The sequence below is a fragment of the Cydia pomonella genome, chromosome 23 (assembly GCF_033807575.1).
Source record: "Cydia pomonella isolate Wapato2018A chromosome 23, ilCydPomo1, whole genome shotgun sequence".
NCBI classification, from domain to species: domain Eukaryota; kingdom Metazoa; phylum Arthropoda; class Insecta; order Lepidoptera; family Tortricidae; genus Cydia; species Cydia pomonella.
In genome coordinates, this window is record NC_084725.1 from 11709597 (window position 1) to 11733777 (window position 24181).

Sequence of the window (24181 nt, forward strand, 5' to 3'; positions counted from 1 at the left end):
AAATTGTTCCTGGCTCGCGGTCTAGTATATTAAGATATACAGTATGTAACTGAACCAGTGGGGCGACACTCCTCCTTTCGCTCATTCTCGACTCCATTCGGCTCAGCATTGCTACGAGCAAACATTAGGGTTGGCACACTTGGCCCAACTTGACGTCCCTTTGCGTGAACGACCACAGATGAGATAATGACTTGAATTTTGACAGCCCTAAATAGCCGAAAGGGATAGTGCCATACGTTAGAAAAGGACAGCGCGAACCGTCCCTAAACCGCTGTTATACTTCGGTTTCGTAGGAAGTGTCATTTCTGTACGGTAGTATAGTACTATTATTTATTCTGTGACTGAACGAAAAGCAATCACTCAAACTCTAACCCCTTATTCATAAACGTGTACTAAAGTTACGATGCCGCTAATAATCGTTTGTCCCTTCATCATACCAATATGTCGGAAAGGGACAAACGATTATTAGCGGCTTGTCAACTTTAGTAGACGTTTATGAATAAGGGGGTAAATGATTAGGTCGTGCTGAGCAACTTTCACTATTAGACCATCATTGAAATCGCGGAAAAAAATTGACTATCCCATAGGAAATTTCAACGTTAGATCAGCAAAATGTATGAAACAGCCAACATTTTTTTCGTGATTTGGGGCCATCCATTAATTACATCACACGTTTAGGGGGTACAGAAAATGTGACATGTTGTGACATGGGGGAGAGGGGAGCAGCTTTGTGACGTCACGTAACTTCACTAGTAGACAAAAATTGTTTTGATTTTTTTGTATAAGCAGTACAGGTAAATAAAAATAACTAGTTTTTGCAACAATATAAATTATGTGTATATCTTTTATCCGTGAAATTTATATTCCTAACCGGTTCTGTGTCATAAAATAGCTAAATTGCTATTATTACAAATTGTTTTTTATTGGAAAATAATACTGCATTCGAATCGCTTATTATGTTAAGATTGCCAGATATGTGACGTCACACCAGGGGGGAGGGGGTTGCTAAATGTGACCAGGTGTGACAAGGAGGGAGGAGGGGGTCAAAATCCGTGAAATTCGAATAATGTAATTAATGGAATGGGTTGGTCCAATAGTAAAAATTGCTCAGTACCTATGACCTAAACATCAACGGGTTTGAGTGAATGTTTTTCGTCCAATTACATACTGTATATCTATTCAATTAAACAACTCTACGAACTCACTCACTCACTTATATGCCAATAAAATCCATTTTATGCCAAAAATGCCTTACATCATTTTGGAAAAGAGCTGGTACAGTCAGCGTCAAATACTTTGTAGCAGTCAAAGTGGCCAAATAGTTCGGTACACCATCCTAAATATATGGGTGTACCGAACTATTTGGCTACCTTGGTTGCTACAAAGTATTTGACGCTGACTGTACTCTTCAAACTGCTGGATCGATTTCTGTCAAACAGCTAAGAAGCACCATAAGGAAACTCACTTAAAAAACCCTAAAAATCGGTCTATCCGTTCGAGAGCTATGATGCCACAGACCTACCTATTATGTATAACCTATTCTTATATATATATATATATTTCTTTGTAAGATTATTATGTTAATATGTTAGTTATAAAAATAAAAAAGCCTATTATTTCTCGAATTCTTACATTGTTTACTTATTTGTATTTTTTTAAATAAATTATTCAAGAACCCCGCTTTCACAGGTGAAGGCCTCTAAAGTCCTCCATGTATCTCGATCTTAATGTTAGTCAAGCTAAAGTGGGACTGGGCAGGGCACGTCTGCAGAATGCACCCTGAGCGCTGGATTAAACTAGCTACAGATTGGGTCCCACAGCATGGATCTCGGGGCAGTGGAAGACCAAAACGGAGATGGCGGGACGACCTTGATAAATTTTCTAAAGAGTGGCGGGAGTGTGGATTGGATAGGACCAAATGGCGAGAAAGAGGGGGGCCATTGCCCAGCAGTGGGACACTCTTACAGACTAAATAAACTATGGGGTGGAAAAACACCTATGGGCCATGGAGGGGACTTGGGTACTTTAAATCCTTTAGTTAGCTCATTGTAATGAAAGGAAACTTTCCTTTATTAAATAAAAACTGCATTCAAAGATCTAAAATACGCTTGTTTCACTCGGGAATCGAACCAACTAAAAATTAATAAATAAACCCTATTTATTTTATAAGACGAATCGGTAGGATAAAATATGAACAATAATCCTACCGATTCATATAATAAAATAGCGAGAGTTTATTTTGACAAGCGAATTTGAGAAGATATTTGAATGCAGTTTCTTTTCAAAAATAAAGGAATGTTTCCTTTCAGTAAAATAAGCTAAGTAAAAGGATTGAAAGTAGTTCTCCAGGGCGCATATTTTTTTTCCACCCCGTGGGCATCAACGGTGAAGCGGTGCGGTTAGATAGCTTTGCCCACTCTAATCGGTTATCAACGAATTGCAACATGAATAATGCTCATTAAGTGATCATTTCTGTGGCGTGCCGGCAAGTATGCAACCTTGTATAAGATCCAGATATCCATACAATCAAGATTCCTTTACGGGTAATAATTGAAGTCATTTTGCCCCAATGAGGAAATTTAAACACTTAGGTGACCTAAGTGGTAGATAATGACCGGTCTAAGTGTGACAATAAAATGGGTTTGGTAAGAGTACCTACAGCTATGAGAAATTCTACTTCATTTACAAAATAAGGTCAAGGGAAACATAGTTTTCACCTCAGCAGCTCGAACAAGCCTATACTTTCGTCATTCCAGGGAGTGAGGAAAGTGCGACTTTCGTCACTCCAGTTAGTGAGGGGGTTTTTAATTTACTGAAGGCCATGAATACAGGAATATTTCTAGAAGTTTTCGTCATAACGATGATGCCTTTCATTCATGAATGTAAATAAATGTGGTTAACTTTACTTGATGTTGAATTTTTTAAACCTTTAATATTATGTTCTCACTACTGAGGTGAAAAGCTGTATGTGTCACACGAGAGCAAAGTTATTTTACATCTCGTGTTTTGAGTCACTCGCTTCGCTCGTGATTCAATTGTAGAATCTTTCGCTTACTCTTGACTCAAAATCAACACTCGCAAGAAAAACCAACTTTCCTTTCTTGTTGCACAAATAACTATTATTTTTGCACAGGGCAAGATTTCTCGTATGGGGAAAGTTCTTCTTTTTTTCTTAGTTTTATTTTTAACATTATCAGTTAATTTAGGTTTTAACATCTTTAGGTATCTCTTATTGCTTATTTCCATACAAGTATTTCTTGTCCCATAATTTCTCTTAACTTACTACTTACTTAACTAGTAACTTATGATGATACGTACGTGACTCAATCTTGATAGAAAATAATAGCCAAATATCGCATTAAAAGCAATTAGCATAACTACGAGCACAGCTACGAGTATTAAAAATGTTAAATACTCCCTAAGCATTATGAAAAAACATAAAATGTATGCCAAATATGCCTCACATCATTTTGGAAAAGAGCTGATACTCTTCAAACTGCTGCACCGATTTCTATGAAACATAGCTAAGAACCACCACAAGGAAACTCGCTTTCATTTAAAAACTGCATCAAAATCGATCCATCCCTTGGAGAGCTACGATGCCACAGACCAGACAGACATTGGCTTCAACCCTCTTTTTGGACTAAAACAACCGTTTCATTCCCCTTCGCCTAATTTTACTCAAAGGTTTATCTCCTTAGGGGTTTTTTCTGGAATAAAAGCTATCCTATACGTTAAGTATTCTTGGAGTCTCTGTAGTTTCTCATAGCTTAGAGGTTAGTTCTAGAATAGTTACATCTGTTTTACTTTTTATTTTGCTTTCTTGTATCTTAATGCTTGTATTTTTTGTTTTTTTTTGTTTTGGCTAAGGTTAAGAATTTTACCATAAGTACAAAATGTAAGCGCGTAGTATGAGCACATTGTGTTTGTCTATAATTGGGTGAATACTCCGGTATGATTTTTGTGGTTATTATTTAAGTCCAATTGTATTTGTGTTACACCTGTTGGCAAACCTTAATAAATAAATAAATAAAATAAAAAAATCAAACAGGTATTGATCGCGTTTATCGCGTCGATAAAGTTGGACAACGACAACGACGAAGGAAATTATAGAAAACATTATTTTTATTATTATATACAATATACGTGGTACATTTAAATTAATTAGGTAAGTACCTTGGGCATTTCAGATAAAAGTGTAGGTACCATCTTCTACTTCTTTTCGAAAAACTATCAAAATAAATAAAATACTCAGAGTCACGAGGACTATCAAATTAAAAAGGATAAAAATTGCCCAAAAAAATAGTTTTGTGACGCTTTTTTAAACATACCATTTGTATGGATGTTTTTGTATGGACCGTCCCAAAACTGATACCCAAAATTTGTATAAAAAACTGGGGAAACTTCTTATTTCATCAATAGTCCTACTGATTTTGTATGAAATAAAATAACGCAAAAGCTGTCAATTTATCGAAAAAAGGTACACTTTTTTCTGATAATGCCCAGACACTCGTACTACAAAAGTCCTTAACAATGTCTTACTCGTAAATCGTAATCAATCAGTTCTTAAGCATGGTAGTATTTTCTTCATCAGTACCGCGAACTTTCTTGTCATTGAGAAACCGACCGTGGTTAAAGTATTCTTCAATCTCCTGCAGAGTTCTGTCCTTAGTTTCTGGAAGGATGAAGTAATATACTACTAGAGAGAGTCCCATGGCTACGCCAAAGATTGCAAAGGTTCCGTACACTTTAACATTATCTAGCATCGCGGGGGTAATCTTCAAAGCGACCATTAGACAGATAGCCAGCGTTAACCCGGACATTGCCGACCCTGCCCCTCTATGAGCTACCGGGAACACTTCTCCAAGTAACGCTAGAGGTATAGGAGTACACCCCAAGTTTGCTAATAAGAAGTACAGCATAAACATCGACACAGGCAACCAAGCTCGGTCCTTCGATATCACGTCTATAGCAGTCAAGTAAAGGTAGGTACAGATGGCCATTAACACGGCTAAAGATGCTCCGCCAGTGACGAACAGCAGGGTACGTCTCTTTAGCATGCGAACTAGGGCCGACGAGAACATGGAGCTGAAAGTCGTTATCAGATCTATGATTATCGTGTAGTAGAAGGTTCTGGACTTATCTCCAGAGATTTCTTCGATGATTTGCAAGGCGTAGGCCGGGAAAATGTGCCTTCCACACGTCTCTAGTAAAATACCAGCAAAGAATATTATTAGCAGAGGTTTCAGAAAGTCCTTTCGAGTGAACTTCTGCAAAAAAATTACCACGTGTGTTTGGACGCTGGATTTCTCTCGTATTTCAGAAAGCCTCTGCTTTTGAGCTTTAGACATACTATCGTACTCGTTTCTAGAGTTTTGGTCGTTACCTCGCAGCCACACCCAGGCCTTCTCACTCTTGTCAAACTTAAATCTAGCAGCCAACCACGTCGGACTTTCTGGCCAAGTGCAGATGATCCCGAAAGCAATGATATGTGGCACTAGGCCGGAAATTGCAATAGTCCTCCAAGTATAGGAATGGCCTAAAATGTGAACAAGAGTATTGCCTACGCAGACAGCTGCAGTCTTGAGGTTTAGGAACATGCCGCGAAGCTGTGGGCTGGTGTACTCCCCTATGATGACGGCTCCTAAAGTGACGCTGGCTCCGGCGGTGATGCCTCCGAGGATCCTGCCAGCCATGAGAGTGGTCACGTCAGTGGCGAAATAAATGAGGAGCCAGCCCAACGTGCCTGGTAGGATGACCAGAGCCTGTGCGATCTTCCGGCCCCACAGCTCCATGAAGAAAGCGGAGATCAGGAAACCGGGGAAGCTCGCCAGGCCCACCACAGAAGCTGGAATGACGAAATTGATGTTAAATTTCAGGTGTGTTTGGTATAGATTACTGGGAGACTAGCTAAGATGACAATCGTTGATAGAAAAGGCCAATCTACGGAAGGTGGAGCTAAGGAAATAAATCTCCATGTACCAAAAAGTGTCATCAAAAAACCTTAAATAGGTGGCGCTACAATACCTAGAATACTTGAACAAAAAAATCAAATCATAGACAGCGCACTTCACTCCGTCAATAGCGCCTAGGTTCTTAGCTACTCTAGCGCTACTCTGGAGAGATTTGGAACTATTATTTATAGCTCACAGCTGGACACTTTTGCAAAAGTTCTACCATAAGAGATGTCACTCCTCTCCATAGGCCAATCGAAACTGTCAAATGGAAATAGTCACGTTAGTTTTCGTAGCATCTGTCATCCCAATACTTTTTTCAATTTTTTTGGCGTTTGCCTATGGAGTGTTACAAAAATTGCTACTTCCAGCAACAAAAAACAATCAGAAATAGAGCTTTTCTAAATGGAAATTAATTTTTCAACTGCGATTCAATTGCCGATTTACACTTTTAGAAATTGTATTTCGTAGCTTTACAAAACCTGCCTCAGGTTACCAACTAAGAACTGCGTATCAGAAGAGATACATACCAAGCCAAGACATAGTTTCCAAGTCAGTCTTGATGCTGGAATCCTCAGCCTTTAGCTCTGGCAGCAGAACAGCCGGGAAACTGAGGACCATGCCTGACCCCAACATGTTCAGGAGTACGGCTGAGACCGCCCATGACTAGAACAATAAGGGTAGGTACTCATTTTAACACTTGTAACTGAATAACTAATAAGGTAATAACATATTGCAAATCGTTTTAAGGGGGTCCCTAACGACCCTAACCTTCGATCTGAATCCCTTAGTTTTCTAATGTTTTTTGTAGCTTATCCTATCAACAGCAACGGCTGTAAGCAATATACCTAGTATCCCATATTTACTTCAAAGTTCACTGTCTTCGAGATATTTGGCATCAAAGTTGAACAACTTTAGGCCAAAAAACTGGTTTACTGGCCATATCTTTTGTGTTAATTAGTTTAAAATTAAAATCTCTGACCAGTTTTTAGAGACGTCATAGACGAACCCAAATGTGTAGATTTCGTACAAGTAAGATCCTTCACAGTAATCTAGTAACGAAAAAAGTGTTTTTAGACAGTGTTTAAAAAAAAGTATATAAAAAAAGAAGTGTTCATTTCATTCAAACTCCGGCAGACCAGAATGGAGATAAATTGAAAAACCGATAGCCCTTTGTCTTATAATCCTATCTATAGTGCAAATGTATGTATGAAATGCTCTAATGTGGCTCGCACAACAAAACTTTGCTTTGAAGATTCGGTTACACGATGCGCAGTGGAGTTATCCAATCGAGTTGCGGGTAAATATACATGTAGGAGGGCTTACATGGAGGGAGGGAGACAAAAAACTACGTAGACAGAGTCTTGTCACGCCCTCGGTGTGGACGAGTACTGCAGACGAAGATTGGCTACTGCAGTCACATGAGAGCGCACGAGCGGGCGGATCAGCCTAGTTCCCGCACCTAAGGAATACAATGCAGTCGCTGTGGTCGAAATCGGCTAGGATGAGAGAGTGGGATAGAGAGGAGGGCTTAGGTCGCGTCTTGGGGATATGTCGCTTAGCATCTGGGTGTTCCAGACGCTGCAGCGCGCTACTACTCAAATGGATATATTTCTATTCTATTATTTACCTGAACGCCATTCCGATCTTGGTCGCGCAATATCCTCCCAACAGTCAGTCGGTACACAGCAAGCGTCGAGGTGGCGTTTGAACATCTTTATGTTGCAGGTACTGCCCCCCCTGCTTCCGCTTTCCACAAGAGAGCTCCGAGTAGAACTCTGCTTTGGGCAATCTCTTGGTCTCCATACGTACGATATGGCCACATCACCTTAACTGATGCTTCATGATCTGTGCTTCAATACCAGGCAATTTGACGCGACGTAAAAGTTCCGTGTTCGGTACCTTGTCTTGCCACTTTATGCGCAGAATTGAGCGCAAACAACGTAGGTGGAAGGTATATGCTGAATATAGATGTCAATACAAATAGTTTGTTACCATCGAGCTAATCTGATGTTGGATTCAGAAGATGGATAGTGGAACTCGTATAGATTTTCTGAGTTATTTGAACTTAACAGATTAAACATTAAAGGTACTAAATCCTGGCGTAATAAAAATAATTGTACCTTAGCGTTTTTTCTTAAAAATGAAATCGATAACTTGAAAAATTATAATAGCAAGCAAAATATAAAATGAGTAAAACTTGGAAAGCACAAATAAAATGACTCATATTATAATTGAATATGAAGGTACAAAAAAGGTATAAAAATTTGACTTTTATAGAATTTATCAATAACCACGGGAACATAGCGTAATAAAGTACACCCGCCATTCTGACTGTCAGGATGGCGGGTGTACTGTTTTTTAGGGTTCCGTAGCCAAATGGCATAAAACGGAACCCTTATAGTTTCGCCATGTCCGTCTGTCTGTCTGTCTGTCTGTCTGTCTGTCTGTCTGTCCGAGGCTTTGCTCCGTGGTCGTTAGTGCTAGAAAGCTGAAATTTGGCATGGATATATGAATCAATAAAGCCGACAAAGTCGTACAATAAAATCTAAAAATTTAATTTTTTTTAGGGTACCTCCCCTACACTTAAAGTGGGGGAGAATTTTTTTTTTCGCTTCAACCCTAGAGTGGGGTATCGTTGGAAAGGTCTTTCAAAACTAATAGGGGTTTTCAAGAAACATTTTTTGATAAAGTGAATATATTCGGAGATAATCGCACCGAAAGAAAAAAAATATGTGTCCCCCCCCCTCTAACTTTTGAACCATAGGTCCAAAAAATATGAAAAAAATCGTGGAAGTAGAGCTTAAGAAAGACATTAAATGAAAACTATAGCGGACATGATCAGTTTAGCTGTTTTTGAGTTATCGCAAAAAGTTTTCCCTTCATAGTAAAAAGACTTATTTTAATTAGGTACTGATTATGCAAATTTGCCTATTTGTTTAACTCAGGTGAAAGGTACCGTTTCATCCCTTGGTTAACAATTTACTATACTTTAAGCTCCAGTTTAGCTTATTGTGACGGAAGAGTAACTACGGAACCCTACACTGAGCGTGGCCTGACATGCTCTTGGCCGGTTTTGATGATAACTTTACGTACCGTGAGGTACAATTTTTTTTAATGGAGGTACTATATAGTACAAATTAGGTACAAAAATACAAAATAAATATGTAAACTTAATCTTGTTAAATACTTTTTTTTATATTGCAGAAAAGATGCCCAAAAATTAAATAATAAAGCGTATAGTTATAATTATTAACGTATAATTGTGATTTTTATAATGGATTTAAGCCAAGTTTTGATGCAATAATCAATCACTGTTTTATACCTTAAAGTTACCTATTTAATATACTTAAATTAGTAAGTGGATATTGATCAGACAATTTCATTATTATTCGTTATACTACTAACTTATATTTTATTGACCACCCCATTGAAATTTTCTTGATGCGAATAACGTACTTTTACCCAATAGCTTGCGTATTTTTACCCTCACGGTGGGGCACGAGTTCGCACATGTTAACTTCTACTTTAAACAAGTATAAATAAATAAATTGACGAAATTGAATGTAAAACTACTAAAATTATCAAACAACATTAAATTCCCTGTGAGTTTTAAGTTTCATCCATACGCAAATCTCAATTTTAGTAATTTTTTTGGAGATAATTAAGTGCGTGCTCTTGACCCGAATGACTCAATGTATCAGTTAATTTAAATATCTACCGTACACGTGTCGATTAAAACCGCATTCCGATATTTCCGATGTTAGTTGCAGTTCTAGGTGTAAATAATTATTTAGTTTATGCTAAATATACATTTTATATAAATTAATTATTTAAATACTAGTATCTAAGTAAACTTTTAATTAAGAAATATATGATGCCCTTAATGACGTTATTTGATTGATGAACATTAATGATTTAAAAATATAGATTAATTCTTATAATTCAAATAATTGACGACCGGTCTGGCCTGCGTCATGGGTGTTTTCTATATATTTAAGTATTTATAAATATTTATATGTTCTATATACCGTTGTCTTAGTACCCACAACACAAGCTTTATTGAGCTTACTGACTGTGGAACTTTAGTCTAAAGAGACACAAAGGTGTAATAATGTCCTATAATATTTATTTATTTTATATATGCGGAGCATAATGTCTGACATATGACCACCACTAACAGCAGGCAAATGTGAGCCCTTATCATCGCAATTTTCAGCATATTAGCACATCTTAATAAATTTGTGTCGGATGGTCGTTTTTAACTATTTAAATTTCATCAGCTTGTTAGCATAGACACGTAATTTTAGATAGCCCCACAGAAATAAGTGCAAAATTTGGGGAAATTGGGTGCCAATCACTGCCACTGTTTCAACGTGTTCTAAACAACACAAACATTTGAGAAAAAATTGCTTGCTGCTAGAGGCAGACATTTGGTAGAAATTATCTTCCGTATACAATTGCCATCCCTGAATAACATATTTAATAAATTTTGCACTTAATATAATTAAAATTTAAAAACAAAGTGTATCACTCTTATTTGCCCATCCTGTACTAGATGAACCGATTTGTTTGCTCACCGAAGACAGAAACATATTATCGTCGGAGAATTGATGACCTGCTTTTTTTGTTGAAGTCGTTTAAAATACTTGATTACGTAGAATTGATTGGGATGAATATATGCATATAGCCAAAGATATAGCTTAGTTTTATTGCTTCCGAGTGTAACACAACATTTTCCACCACACCAAAGAGAATTAAGAACACCAAGAGTGTTCACTCCATACAACGGTTTTATTACCAAAAATACTATTATTTTCAAAAAATCTAATGCTCAGCGATTTTCCGCTAATATTATAACCAGAGTAACCGGAACTCTATTTTCAACTCTTACGCTTACTCTGGTAATTAGCTGAAAATCGATGAGTATTAGACTTTGTTTGCCGCGACATCTATTGTCGAGTAGCAGTACCGTGAGTTCCGCTACTTGACGCTAGATGTAGACTACGAAAATAATAGTATTTTTGGTAACAAAACCGTTGTATGGAGTGAACACTCTTGTTCTCCTTAATTCTCTTTGACCACACCAATACGAGGAAAATACTAACTATGCAATACCAAAAAAAAATCAAACCAAATGAAATCCAAACGAACGTAATAAAAAATGTATCATTCTAAATCATCATTTAAAAGTCAATTCTATCAGCTAACATAAGGAAACAACTCAAAATTCGCATCTGATTACTTTGCCCCACATGTGTTTTTGAACAATCAAGAGGCCCTTTACCAGTTGGTGTGGTTAAAATAAATGTTTACCTTTATCCTAGACGAAAGAATAGCTTTGCGTTCCTAACGAAATAATGGTATTATTTAAACGAAATTCCATTTCGGGAGAAAACGGTTTCTACTAATTAAATCTTCAGCATAATATATTCTAGGTCTATAGGTTTCGCTTTTTTGAAAAAATAAGTTTTTTTTGTTTTGCAAAAAAAAAGGATAACATTGACATAAACAAGTTTAACATTGTATAACAGCTTAAAAGAAAATATTTAGAAGTGCAAAAACATTTTCTGTTTTTGTATAGACGATCAAGTGGCTATACTTCCCTCTTAACTGAATTGAATTTATGTTAATAAGTGTTTGAGAAACTAACCTGTTTCACCGCTGGTGAAAACATTCCGAAATCCGATGCACGTCCGATCCTGAACTCGCGTCTTCCAAGGCAGAATGCCTATTTCAGATGACGATGAACTGTACCGTTTATGGTTGGAAGATAAACATGATGAGATAATTTAGATTAGTGTATTGTCTTAAGGCTTCGATTACACCTTGTTCCACCGCGGGTTGAAGCGCACTGCGGTAATACAGATGACATTCTTTATTTAAGGGGCTTCCTGGTCTTAATGCCCTTCGATGTGTAAGTTCTTTTGGTTTTGTTTAAGGACAAATCTTTAGGAAAATAAGTAATCTAAAATGCGTTGTCTTCGTCCTAAGTTCGTACGAATTTTACTCGTGACATGTTGAACTCAAATAGGTGTCCTGATTAACAATCCTGTGACTAGCGTGAGTGAATTAGGACACATATTTGAGTTCAATATGTTTAATCGCGTGTTCGCGAGTAAAATTCTTGCGAACTTGCGATAATCGCGTCATCATAATCATGGGCCTTTGCGTCTATTGCAAACGATTTATATTAATAGTTACAATTGACATATATATCTAAGGACGGGCCTTACGGACAATAAGAATGGGGCCAGTACAGCGGTGTCACGCACACGAATTCGAGCCAATCGCGCAGTTTAACGCCACAACGCGATTGGTTGGTGAGTTCGCATCACGCGCGCGATAGGACGCAACTAGTCCCGTAAGACTGCACGATTGGCTGGATTCGTGAGTGACACCACTCAACTTGCAGCATTCTGCCCCGTAAGGCCCAACGCCGGAGAGACACGACCGTTTTTGGTGGCTGAATAGACCGACCGAACCTGACATGGTCTACCACAGTCGAGTTGTATTAGGCCCCTTCGATACAATATCAAACTTTGGCAGTTTTACGCAGAAAAAGAGTTTATTGTGCATACATTTTGAGCAAATAATTTTAATCTCTTGTCTGTATGTGTATATGATAAGGATCCTTACTCAATTTTTAGTCATTCTTTTGCATTTTTTTCGAAAATAATAGGTTCGAAATAGACTTTTATCTGTCATATAAAAGGTTAATCTTCAACTTTATAGATCTATGTTTATAAACAACATTTTAATATGGAAAATACCTATTGCTTAATTAGGCTAATGGTCTAATGCATCTCACTCGTACTGGCATATTAGTGCGAGCGAGATGTATAGAAATTGAATTACGTAGACTATGGAAGGTGGAGGTAAGGAAAGAAATCCCCATATACCAAAAAGTGTCATCAAAAACCTTAAATAGGTGGCGCTACAATACCTAGAGTACTTGAACATAAAAATCAAATCATAGACAGCGCACTTCACTCCGTCAATAACGCCTAGGTTCTTAGCTACTCTAGCGCTACTCTGGAGAGGTTTGGAACTATTATTTATAGCTGACAGCTGGACACTTGCAACAGTTCTATCATAAGAGATTTCTCTCTTCTTAAATCCACACTCCATAACGTATACGTTAGCGTAATGTCAGTGTTGACACTGTAAGTGACTCGTGGTACGGATGCTGATGTGTCAACTGAGGAATAAAAAGTCAAAACTTGACAAATCGATGTCTTTCGTATGAAACCCCTTAATCGACTTCAATTAGTGCCTATATAAGTTTTAATTACTTAACAAGCTTCCTCATTATTTGCTACAATTAAAAAAATAGATTACCTACAAACAATGTAATAATGGTAGTTTTTATGATAGAGCACCAAGGTGCGGGTGTTGCAAAAAGAATAAATCATGCATATGAGAGACTCGTTAGAGAACTTTAGGGTTGAAAATTCTCGACAAAATCAACTTTCAGGACGTTTTGAAAATTTCGTTTTGCTTCCGTATTTTTCAGTTTGGGAAAGATTGCCAGCATTTGGATAACAGAACACACGACTAAGCAGGTGTAGCTACCTAAATTATGAATTAAATATGAATGGAAAAATTCACAAGTTCTATTCAAAATGCGTTTTGGATAGATAAAGCTGTCAAAGCGCCTTATAGCCTGGTCACCAGAAGGCTGGCCAATATTTTGCCCAGCGGATCAGCATTGCCATCCAGCAGGGCAATGCGGCCAGCCTTCTGACCCTACCGAGCGACTTCGACTTAGGCCAAATTTTTATTTATAAGTTTTTAATTTAAGTGTTTTTATTATGTTTAACTTGTTTTTTGTTGTGAGAAAATAAAAGTATTAAATATCAAAAGTAATATTATAAATATACGGAAATGCGTTTTTTTCTGTTTATTTCCGTTTCTTTTTCGTTTTTATCGGAAAGATATAGACACTAAATAACATTGTTTTTTTTCGTATAAAACTTAATAAATACATGACTTTTAGAAAAAAACGGAAATCGTTCCGGGTATTTTCAACCCTAGAGAAATTATGCGGTAAATCATAGTAAACTTAGATTTGTATATGTCTTAATAGTAGTTTATGTGACTGCCACATAATGAAATACATTAAAATCCATCTACCTCTATCTTTAATCTATTGATTTTCTTTAAGCTGTATCTTGCCAACACTCGTAGTTAGTTCATGAAAGCAAGTTTCATAAAAACATCACACAGGTGTTATAATGTCTAATTATGTAAAGTTACACATTGCTTTAATTAAACACATATTGTCAGCATTAAATCGATTCTTTTTCTTAGTCGTATACTCTTGTCAGAGTAGTCGTGGTCATTGCGGTCGTTGTACGGCTTTTTTAGCTGTTTCCCGCCATGCTTCTCTATTTATTGCCTGCCGCGCGCACAGATTCAAAGGTGACCCGGTGAGAGTTTTCACTTGGTCGGTCCATCGCATTGAGGGCCGCAATTTGGGTCTTGTGCCATCCACTCTGCCCTAAACAACCAGCCTCTCCATCGCGTCGTCTTCCCTGCGCGTAACGTGACCGTAGTAGCTAAGGATGCGAGAGTGAACGATTGCCGAAAGTCTTATTGTAATTTTGAGCTCCTGGAGAATTGATATATTAGTGCGACGCTGAGTCCACGATATCCGCAGCATCCTTCTCCAGCACCACATAGCTGCGGCCATTTAACAGAATCAAATGCCTTCTGAAAGTCAATAAAACATATGTATGTTGGTCTGTTGAATTTTCTAGCTTTCTCCACTATTTGACGCAGTATGAAAATCTGCTCTCTAGTTATATTAAATCGATATCGACATTATTATTACGCATAATAACATTTCACAGATAACAAATTTGATGTAGCAAAACAATTTATCTTTACGATGGCCATAATTTGCTGTTTCAGAACGTATCTTAAGGGGTTTATGATATGTGTGTACATAAAACTTTTTTATTTGTCAATAACAAGTAATTAAAAATAGTACAAATACAAGAACTATCCCAGAATAATTATAAGTGCATTGTCATCCAATTTACATATTTATGCAAAATTTCAGTTCAATCCGAAATCGGGAAGTGGGTCAAACTTTCCCAAGCTTCCAAGATTTGACCCACATTAACAAAATATGCCTACTTATACTAACAGGGCAAGTTAAATAAAAGCTTGTATAAGTAAATAAAATGACGAGAATGTAATAAAATTGTGAATATCTCTGCGATCTACCACTTAACTGTTTAAGTTTTATATCGCGAGAACGCTTTTTTTGTTTTAAAAAATATAAGGTAAACACACATCCCAGTATACGCAACATAACGCCCAATAGATGGCACTCTTCTGTCACGTATTGCTAAAGCTAAAGGCATACTAGGTTTAAAGATGGACAATAATAAGTTTATAATTAGCAAATAGAATTTGAAATAGAGGTGTATTGTCATATAAAATTTACTGCCACCTTTCGATACATAATTAAAACTCTGATCCTTATTCTTTCACTGATATTTCGACGCCGCAGAGGGGCAAACATTGTATGTAAAATTTGAGCTCTGGAGGCAGCTGCCCCCCCTGCCTGTGCCTGCCTACGCCCATGCAACTCATGGTAGCCATGAAGCACTCGGACAGTCTAGTCTAGTCTGTACATATTTTTTCTGTATAAATTGTTTTTTATTTTATTGTTTGAAGCTATAGAACCCTCTATTGTGCGTCATCTGACAGGCATGCAGGTTAACATTCAATGCAAAACAGGAAAATTAGGTTTTAAACAGGTTTTAACGTGGGTATCAGTAATACTTACTTGATATAACAATTTAGCGCGAAAGGGTTTATATTCGGAAATAAATGTAAATATGTAAGTAGATATTATACATCGTGTCATTCACGAAGACGCGAGCCTTGACACGTAATGTCATGTTATTAAAGGTTAGATTTGACAAATCTGCGCGTCATCGTGGATGACACGAACTATACAAATTTTCAAATGCTCTGGCTGTCTTTGACCTTTTTACAAGCTTTTATTTAACTTGCCCTGTTAGTATGTATGGGACAAATCTTGCAAGTTAAATTTGACCCACTTCCCGGTTTCCGATGAAGCTGAAAATTTGCATACATATGTAAGTCGGGTGACAATGCACTATTATGGTACCATCAAGCTGATCTGATGATGGAGACAGGAGGTAGCCATAGGAAATCTGTGATAAAACAATGCAACCTTATAGTTTTTGGGGTTTTTAGAATTGTCGCGATGAGTATTAGTTAGCGATAAAAGCTTGTACCAAAAATGTTTTTTTTTTCCAAAAACTTCTTACGGCTAAACTCATGAAACTAGATTCAGAGCCTCTAGTGGAAATTTATTCGATGGCGTGACGTGACGTACGCGTTTGCGTTAAGTCTCATTTTGTATGGAATTTAAGAACAGCGCGCCAAGCGGGACGTTTTGGAAACTCAAAATCCCATACAAAATGAGACTTAACGCAAACGCGTACGTCACATCACGCTATCGAATAAATTTACACTAGGGGTACATATTTAAGGTTTATATACGACCTCGAAGATTGCACACACTGATTAGTGGACGTGAAATGAAAGTCGTGAGATTGACAATCAGCATTATGGGTGGGACAGCTAATCTATGTGAAAAGCGTCTCTGCTTTTTAGGTTATACACTGAAATAGAAGATGCAAGGGCGAATCAAGAGGGGGCGGGGTCATGGGGGTAATGCTTCTGGGCTGGGTCTAGAAAAACATTATAATTAACTCAATTTCGGTGATAATCAATAATTTATTTTTATCTTATAGGGTCCTTACGAGTGTATACACTTGCCTTAGGTCCTATTTACATATTAATTAGTGTTTAGTACGAGTTTATACATTTGCTAGTATTGCTACTAAACGTAAGTACTATATCGGCCGATTGATTGATGAAATGACATTGATATGTCACAGTTTTAAATTGTTTAGTTGAATTAAATGTAATGTCCGTGTTACAACAACTATATTATGCAACAATATTTTACTTTTTTATAAAAATTGAAAAATTATACAAGATTTTTTTTTTAATTTGCTATGCCATTACTTAAAAACATAAATCCCACAATTTCCCAAATTTTCAAAGTTGTATGGGCGTTATTTTAGTTTCAGACTATCACGAAGGCGTTAACGGTTTACGTTGTTTCGTGTGTACAGCTAGTACAATACAGAATACTATACCTATACTCTGTACTGTACAATAGGATGGTATACTATACTACTGGTATACTATACTACTGATATATTACTTTGTAGCAAATAAGAATTATTTGTCTTTGGATTAGACTGTCGCGTATTAATTTGTAGATTGTATTATTTACGAACGGTATCATAATATAAATAGCGAAAACAGTAAACACGGAAACTGTTCGGATTGCAAGTTTTAGTGTTTTGTTCGTTACTATATTACCTAAAAAACGTTCGTTCTTATTACTAGAGTTCAATAGAAAAGACAAAAAATATCTTTTGCACTTTTTGTGGACAATCATGACATTATCAACAGTTTATATATGTAAACCTTTATTTGTGTCAATTTCTAGATAAAATCTCTAAAATACATGTTAGTTATGAATTATTTAATTAATTGTGTTTCTCTTTGGATTTCACGGGCCTATAAATCCCGGTCTTTTGATAGGCTTGCGTGGGGATATAGATCCAACCCGTAGACGCCCCTTGGAGAGCTACAACGCCTGCTGGAATCCGGTCACAGGCGCAACAATAGACACCCATGAACCGGTCGCAGCAGGCATTGGGACTATTGTAGAAAAAGTGAACAGTATAACGGTCTATGGATTGAAGTTTGGGAGGACAATGAGACTGGGTTATTGCAAAGACGTCCGGGCACCTGCGAAAGCAATGTTTTCACTAGTTATCGAGGCAGGCGGTGACTTTTGCCGTCCACTAGATAGGCCCCTGAACTGCAGTCGTGAAGACGACCAGGAGCAACACCGGTGTGAGCGGCTCAGGGGTGTCAAGAGGTGTACGCCGTGCCAACTCGCGTCTTATGCATCATTCTCTTCCACCCCTGGAGCATATAGCTGTAACGACTCCTCTGAACGGCCAATGAAGGCAAGCTAGAGCTGAGAGTCCTGGGGTTAGGGTCCACTCCGACCGACGAAGACACGCTGGAGACGGAGGCCCTGACCGACTCTCCGGAGTACTGCCATGGGGTCGTTACTGCCCAACAGCTCGCCACAAGCTGCCTTGCGGATTAATATAAATAATTTTGTTAATTATTAATATTTCAATGAATACAATCATCGTAAAACTTTGAGGTTATGCGGCAAATGCTTACAAAAACTGCCATTTGTTTACATTACTTGTCTTTTCTATTAAACTCCACTTTACCAATGTCACAATTAAAGCTTACATTGTGACATCAAAATGATATCTATATGGGGTCCATAATGTTTAATATAATCATATAAAAACTATCATACACTTACGATAATGCCACTTGGTGTAACAGGCGAGTGGAACTCGATGCGAAACGTCCCAAAAAAGGCCCGACCACCAGCGGTCATCAATTACAATTTGTCGGAGGGGTGCTGACATTTGCTGCTACTCGTAAAATCGGTTATGCCAGCTACCTGAGAGCTCACGATGTCGCTCTCATTAACCAGTACTACAACAGTCGCCATGGTCGAAACCAGCCAGGACAGTACGATATGGCATGACATAGTTTTTTAGGTAGGTAGTTACCGGCACCAATCATGGGACATTTAAGAGAAAATTTGGAGTATTTTTAATATTTCACCGATATCTGTAAAATGTCTACCGTTTTATACTATAAAAGTTGAATGTCCAAAGCTACTGCAATTGGTTTCAATATTATTAATTAACCAATCAAAACGATGTTTTTTTACTCCCGTCATGGGATGTATGGGGCCATTAATTTTCAAACTAACAAATATCCATGAAAAATTGTATTTAAGCAGCTCTTTGGCTCTTGTTTATGGTAAAATGTTGCCAGCGATTAAAAGCTGATGGTAAATATGTACTTGTTTTACAGGATTTGTCTATACCATCCCATTACTGGTGCCTGTTCCATTACTATATACGTTGTTTTTATTATTATTGACAAATTGCCAACTATATATTTCAATGAATTTCAGAGTCTCCTCTTTAAGCTGTCAATATCAGTGGCGTGCCGGCAAAGATTGCAGCCTTGTATAAGATCTATTTTTGTTTCCTAAAATCAGGAGTCGTTTACGGCTGATAAGTAATTGTAGTAAATAATTTTGCAACAATAAATTCAAGCACTCAGGTGATTGGTAGATTTTGATCGGTCTCGGTGTGGCAATAAAGCGGATTGCGCTTACCGCTAGCGCTAAAGTTAAACGGGTTAAAATTGGAAAATTATACTTTATCCTCCTTTAGACCCACCATACACCAATATTGAAAGAAACATTGGTGATTTTTGGATAATGACAAAGATAAAATAAATTGTAGAAAACAATAACTTTATTATCAGGAACGTTGGTGCATTTAAATTACTTACGTACCTAAGACTCGCCTTTTACTCGTAAATCGAAATCAATCAGATCTTAAGCATTGTAGTATTTTCTTCATCGTCTCCGCAAACTTTCTTGTTACTGAGGAACCGTCCGTGGTTAAAATAGTCTTCAATCTCCTGCAGAGTTCTGTCCTTAGTTTCTGGAAGGATGAAGTAAAATACTACTAGAGAGAGTCCCATGGCTACGCCGAAGATAGCAAACGTTCCGTACACTTTTACACTATCAAGCATCGCGGGGGTGATCTTCAAAGCGACCATTAGACAAATAGACAGCGTTAATCCGGACATTGCCGATCCTGCACCTCTATGTGCTACCGGGAACACCTCTCCAAGTAACGCTAGAGGTATGGGAGTACACCCTAAATTTGCTAATAAAAAGTATAACATTAACATAGACACAGGTAGCCAAGCTCGGTCCTTAGATATCACGTCTATAACAGTCAGGTAAAGGTAGGTACAGATGGCCATTAACACGGCTAAAGATGCTCCGCCAGTGACGAACAGCAGGGTGCGTCTCTTTAGCATGCGAACCAGCGCCGACGAGAACATAGAACTGAAAGTTGTTATCAAATCTACGATTATCATGTAGTAGAAGGTTCTAGACTTATCTCCAGAGATTTCTTCGATGATCTGCAAGGCGTAGGCCGGGAAAATATGCCTTCCACACGTCTCTAGTAAAATACCAGCAAAGAGTATTATGAGCAGAGGTTTCAGAAAGTCCTTTCGAGTGAACTTGTGGAAAAAGATTACCACCTGTCTTTGGACGCTGGATTTCTCTCGTATTTCAGGAAGCCTCTGCTTTTGAGCTATGGTCATTCTACCGTACTCATTTCTAGAGTTTTGGTCGTCGCCTCGCAACCACAACCACGCTTTCTCACTTTGATTAAACTTGAATTTAGCAGCCAGCCACGTTGGACTTTCCGGCCAGGTGCAGATAATCCCAAAAGCAATGATATGGGGCACTAGTCCGAAAATTGCAACAGTTCTCCAAGTATAGAAATGGCCTACAATGTGAACAAGAGTATTGCCGACACAGACGGAAGAAGTCTTGAGGTTTAGGAACATTCCCCGGAGCTGTGGGCTAGTGTACTCTCCTATGATGACGGCTCCTAAAGTGACGCTGGCTCCGGCGGTGATGCCTCCAAGGATCCTGCCAGCCATAAGGGTGGTCACATCCGAGGCGAAGTAGATGAGGAGCCACCCCAAGGTGCCCGGTAGGATGACCAGAGCTTGCGCGATCTTCCGGCCCCACAGCTCCATGAAGAAAGCGGAGATCAGGTAACCGGGGAAGCACGCCAGGCCAACCACAGAAGCTGGAATGACGAAATTTATGTTAAAATCTATTTACTTATTTAATTGGAAGAAGATTATTTGCCAATGGGATTTTTCAAAATTTTGAAAAATTATTAGTAAGTATTACAAAATTGGAAAAAGAGCTTTTTTAAATGGAATCTTTTGAAACGCCATTAAGTAGGCAAGCATCAAGCTGTGATGTGTTTGCAGGTACATGAGACTTAGGTACCTATGTAATGAATGCTTGAGGTTCTGCAAGACGATGGATGTATTGGCTTTTTCTGTGATATGCTAATTACCTACATACCTCTTTTGTCATGTATTATGTTTATGAAATAGTATCTTAATTGCACAGTGCAAAAACTAAATTAGCGCGTATCAATTGTAAAAAATTATATATTGTAAAACACTGATTTAACCTTCACGATTTTTACACATAATATTAACTATAAAACGATACTTAATCCCATATAATTAGGTTTAGAAATTAACCTCCGACGTTTCGTGGACGGCGTTGTTCCCGTTATCTCGGAGAACCGAAACGAAAGTCTCGAAAAGTTGGAGGTAAACTTCAAAACCTCTTACAAAACCTGCCTCGAGCTACTAGACTAAGAATGTGCAGATACCTAACAGAAAAGATACATACAAAGCCAAGACATAGTTTCCAAGTCAGTCTTGATGGTGGAATCTTCAGCTTTTAGGCCCGGCAGCAGAACAGCCGGGAAAGTGAGGACCATGCCTTGCCCCAACATGATCAGGAGTACGCCAGACACCGCCCATGACTGGAACAGAAACGGTATTTCATTTTAACACTTCGCGTGTAACAAACTAAGGTGCATCGAGGTAACTCCCAAAAGTTCTCTAAAATTCCTGGACTGAAAACACTGGAACCAAATTGTCGAAAAACTTTTTCGCGGCTGAGTCACATTCCTGTTATGAAATAAAGGTTCAAAATGTATCGAATTTCTTTTTTAAATTCACTCCTTTTGGTGAACAGAGAAACAATAGAAAAGTGGCGGCGGACAGTTTTTTTAATGTAATCTTTTCAATAGTATCAAAAAGCCAGAGACACTCAGTACGATCAAAGGTTTACACTACAACTTTACACCTACAAAATATGAAATAACTTTTTCCTCGACATAATACTTAAATACATAGGAAAACATCCATTACTCAGGAACAAATATAAAGCCTAACAGGGGTTCCCAATCTTTTTCAACATGCGGCGCAGATACAAGTTTAGTATTTTGCAACGGCGCCCTTGTAAATTTAAAATCACGGTCGAAAAAGAGTGACACGACGCTATATTATTTACCGATGGGAGCGCTCAAATAGGTACCCGCGAATATTTGTGGTTTCGGATAATGATAGAACTCACGGCGCCCCTCTTTACTTTCTACGGCGCACCAGGGCGCCGCGGCGCACACTTTGGGAACCCCTAGCCTAACCAGTAATATATGATCACACGCCATATTGCGGAATTTCATTGGAATCAAATTTTTCATACTAAACTGAACTGTCACCCTATACATGAGAATAACAGCGCCCTATTGACAATGATCATATATTTCTGGTCGGGCTTTATGTAAAAAACAAACGATTATATACCCTCACCAGGTTACGGCCCTGCCCACTAAGTAGGAGGTTCCTCCATAATCGTAACTTTACTAAGTAACTAGCATGTAATTCAAAGTTCAAAGTAAAAACTAACAATGGTTGGACTACCTACTACTAATGTTTTCTTTAAAATAAATACATTTAATTTAATTTATGCTGTTTATTGTGGAACTCACCTGCTTCACCGCTGGTGAGAACATCCCAAAATCCGATGAAAACTCGCGTCTTGGTTCTAGGCAGAAAGCCTGTTTCAGATGACGATGGATTGCACCATAATCGTTTACGTTACCATTTATAGTCAGAAGATAAACATGATGAGATAATGTAGATAGTAGATGTGTATTGTCTTAAGGCTTCGATTATAACTTCTTTTAACCGCTTGTCGAAGCATACTGTGACGATTTATATGACATTCTTCACTTAAGGAGCTCTTTGATACCTGTTTAGTTCTCTGTTTTCTCTTGTTTTTTATGTTACGAGTACTTATCATATTAACAACGACGCCATTTAAGGTGCAGTGTGTTCAGCCAGCAGAGTTTTTGAAAAATCATGGCGCCTTTTTAGACAACAATGGTGATGCCAAAAAATATGGATAGCAATCAGATTTTTTGATCATTGTAAAACATAAAGAGCGAAAAACAGATTTTATGAATATTTTTAAATGCTCCTAACTCTTATAATGATTTAAAAAAAATGAAAAAACCAACGTAGGGGCCCAGCTGTGGTTGATATACTACAAATTTTGTCAATATTTCAAAAAATTTAATATCTTGCGCTTGAACACTTTTAAGTCGGAGATTTGTTTATATTCTATCGGCATCTTATTATAAAGATTGCCTGGTATGCAGGCAGGCTTTTAAAGTCTTTCCTTCTTGCTGCAAGTCTCAAAACTCTGCCGTATTCATTTTCGGTTTCCCTGAAATTTTTGACTAGACCTGATAGCAGAACCAAAATACAAAGTCAAGGCACAGACAGATTTTCAATTTTCTACAATGCTCCCTGTACGATTTGATATTGGTATTCTCGAATAACCCTCTTCTGCATCAAGAAAACACTTTTAGAATTATAATTGATAACTGTTACCCCACAATTTAATGCTATAGCGTAATTTGGATTCTGTCAGAGCGTGGTGCCTAAACCGCCTTAAGCTGTTCAACTTTTATTTATTCTTGTGAATTTCTCAAAGCAAAACAAGCTGAGCTAATTGAATTATTCAACTCTAATGGCTTCCAATTCAGATTAAAGTCAATTAAAATGCCTAAGAATTTTACTACCTTAGCTTATTCAACTATTTAAAGGTTATAAGGAATCCGTGTATCTCTAGGACCTAAGTATTAAATAAAATCGATTCTAGAGTCAACATCAATAGTATTAAATAAAATCGATTTTCAAGATATATCAACCGGGATATTGACCGTGACTACCTTTTTTATTGTTTTTGAGCTTCCAAAATTTGCCCGTCGATATAAGTCTAGTGAAACTAACCGTGAATCATTCGAAACTGTTATAATGGAATTGGTTTTGCTACTATTAAAAGTAAGATTCTTAACTTAGAACTATAATATAAAAAAGGCAGTAAGAGCTCTATTGATTACTTCTTTCAATTGTGCTATACAATCAGCGGGCATTACAGCTTGGGGAACGCCTCGTCCTATATCAATCATACGTGATTTGTGCACCGTTTTAAATTATTATTTGTTTTTTCACAAGTGTTTTGTTTGAATTTCTATAGGTTCTTCTACTTCGTTTTTACCAAACAAAAATTATCA

The 24181-nt window shown here is 37.6% G+C and overlaps 2 protein-coding genes across 2 annotated transcripts; both read right to left on the reverse strand.

The window, feature by feature from the left end:
- Positions 1-4048: 4048 nt before the first annotated feature.
- LOC133530537 (facilitated trehalose transporter Tret1-like) lies at positions 4049-11930 on the reverse strand. Its single transcript, XM_061868472.1, has 3 exons — positions 11608-11930; positions 6485-6620; positions 4049-5848 (listed from the first exon to the last, which is right to left on the reverse strand). Exons 1-3 carry the CDS (start codon positions 11629-11631, stop codon positions 4560-4562), a joined length of 1449 nt encoding a protein of 482 aa, XP_061724456.1. The 5' UTR covers positions 11632-11930; the 3' UTR covers positions 4049-4559.
- A 4789-nt stretch (positions 11931-16719) lies between these two features.
- On the reverse strand, positions 16720-23700 carry LOC133530539 (facilitated trehalose transporter Tret1-like). The gene is made up of 3 exons (XM_061868473.1): positions 22589-23700; positions 21442-21577; positions 16720-20815 (listed from the first exon to the last, which is right to left on the reverse strand). The coding sequence occupies exons 1-3, from the start codon at positions 22610-22612 to the stop codon at positions 19527-19529; spliced, it is 1449 nt and encodes a 482-aa protein (XP_061724457.1). The 5' UTR covers positions 22613-23700; the 3' UTR covers positions 16720-19526.
- Between the last annotated feature and the right edge of the window lie 481 nt (positions 23701-24181).

Bases quoted from the DNA above. Each gene is read 5' to 3' on its own strand.
- LOC133530537 (XM_061868472.1), bottom strand. From the start codon at position 11,631: ATGTTTTCACCAGCGGTGAAACAG. The intron at 6,621-11,607 runs GTTAGTTTCTCA...TTATTGTTCTAG, and splicing joins TTTCACCAGCGGTGAAACAG to TCATGGGCGGTCTCAGCCGT. The intron at 5,849-6,484 runs GTATGTATCTCT...TCGTCATTCCAG, and splicing joins GGAAACTATGTCTTGGCTTG to CTTCTGTGGTGGGCCTGGCG.
- LOC133530539 (XM_061868473.1), bottom strand. From the start codon at position 22,612: ATGTTCTCACCAGCGGTGAAGCAG. The intron at 21,578-22,588 runs GTGAGTTCCACA...TTTCTGTTCCAG, and splicing joins TCTCACCAGCGGTGAAGCAG to TCATGGGCGGTGTCTGGCGT. The intron at 20,816-21,441 runs GTATGTATCTTT...TCGTCATTCCAG, and splicing joins GGAAACTATGTCTTGGCTTT to CTTCTGTGGTTGGCCTGGCG.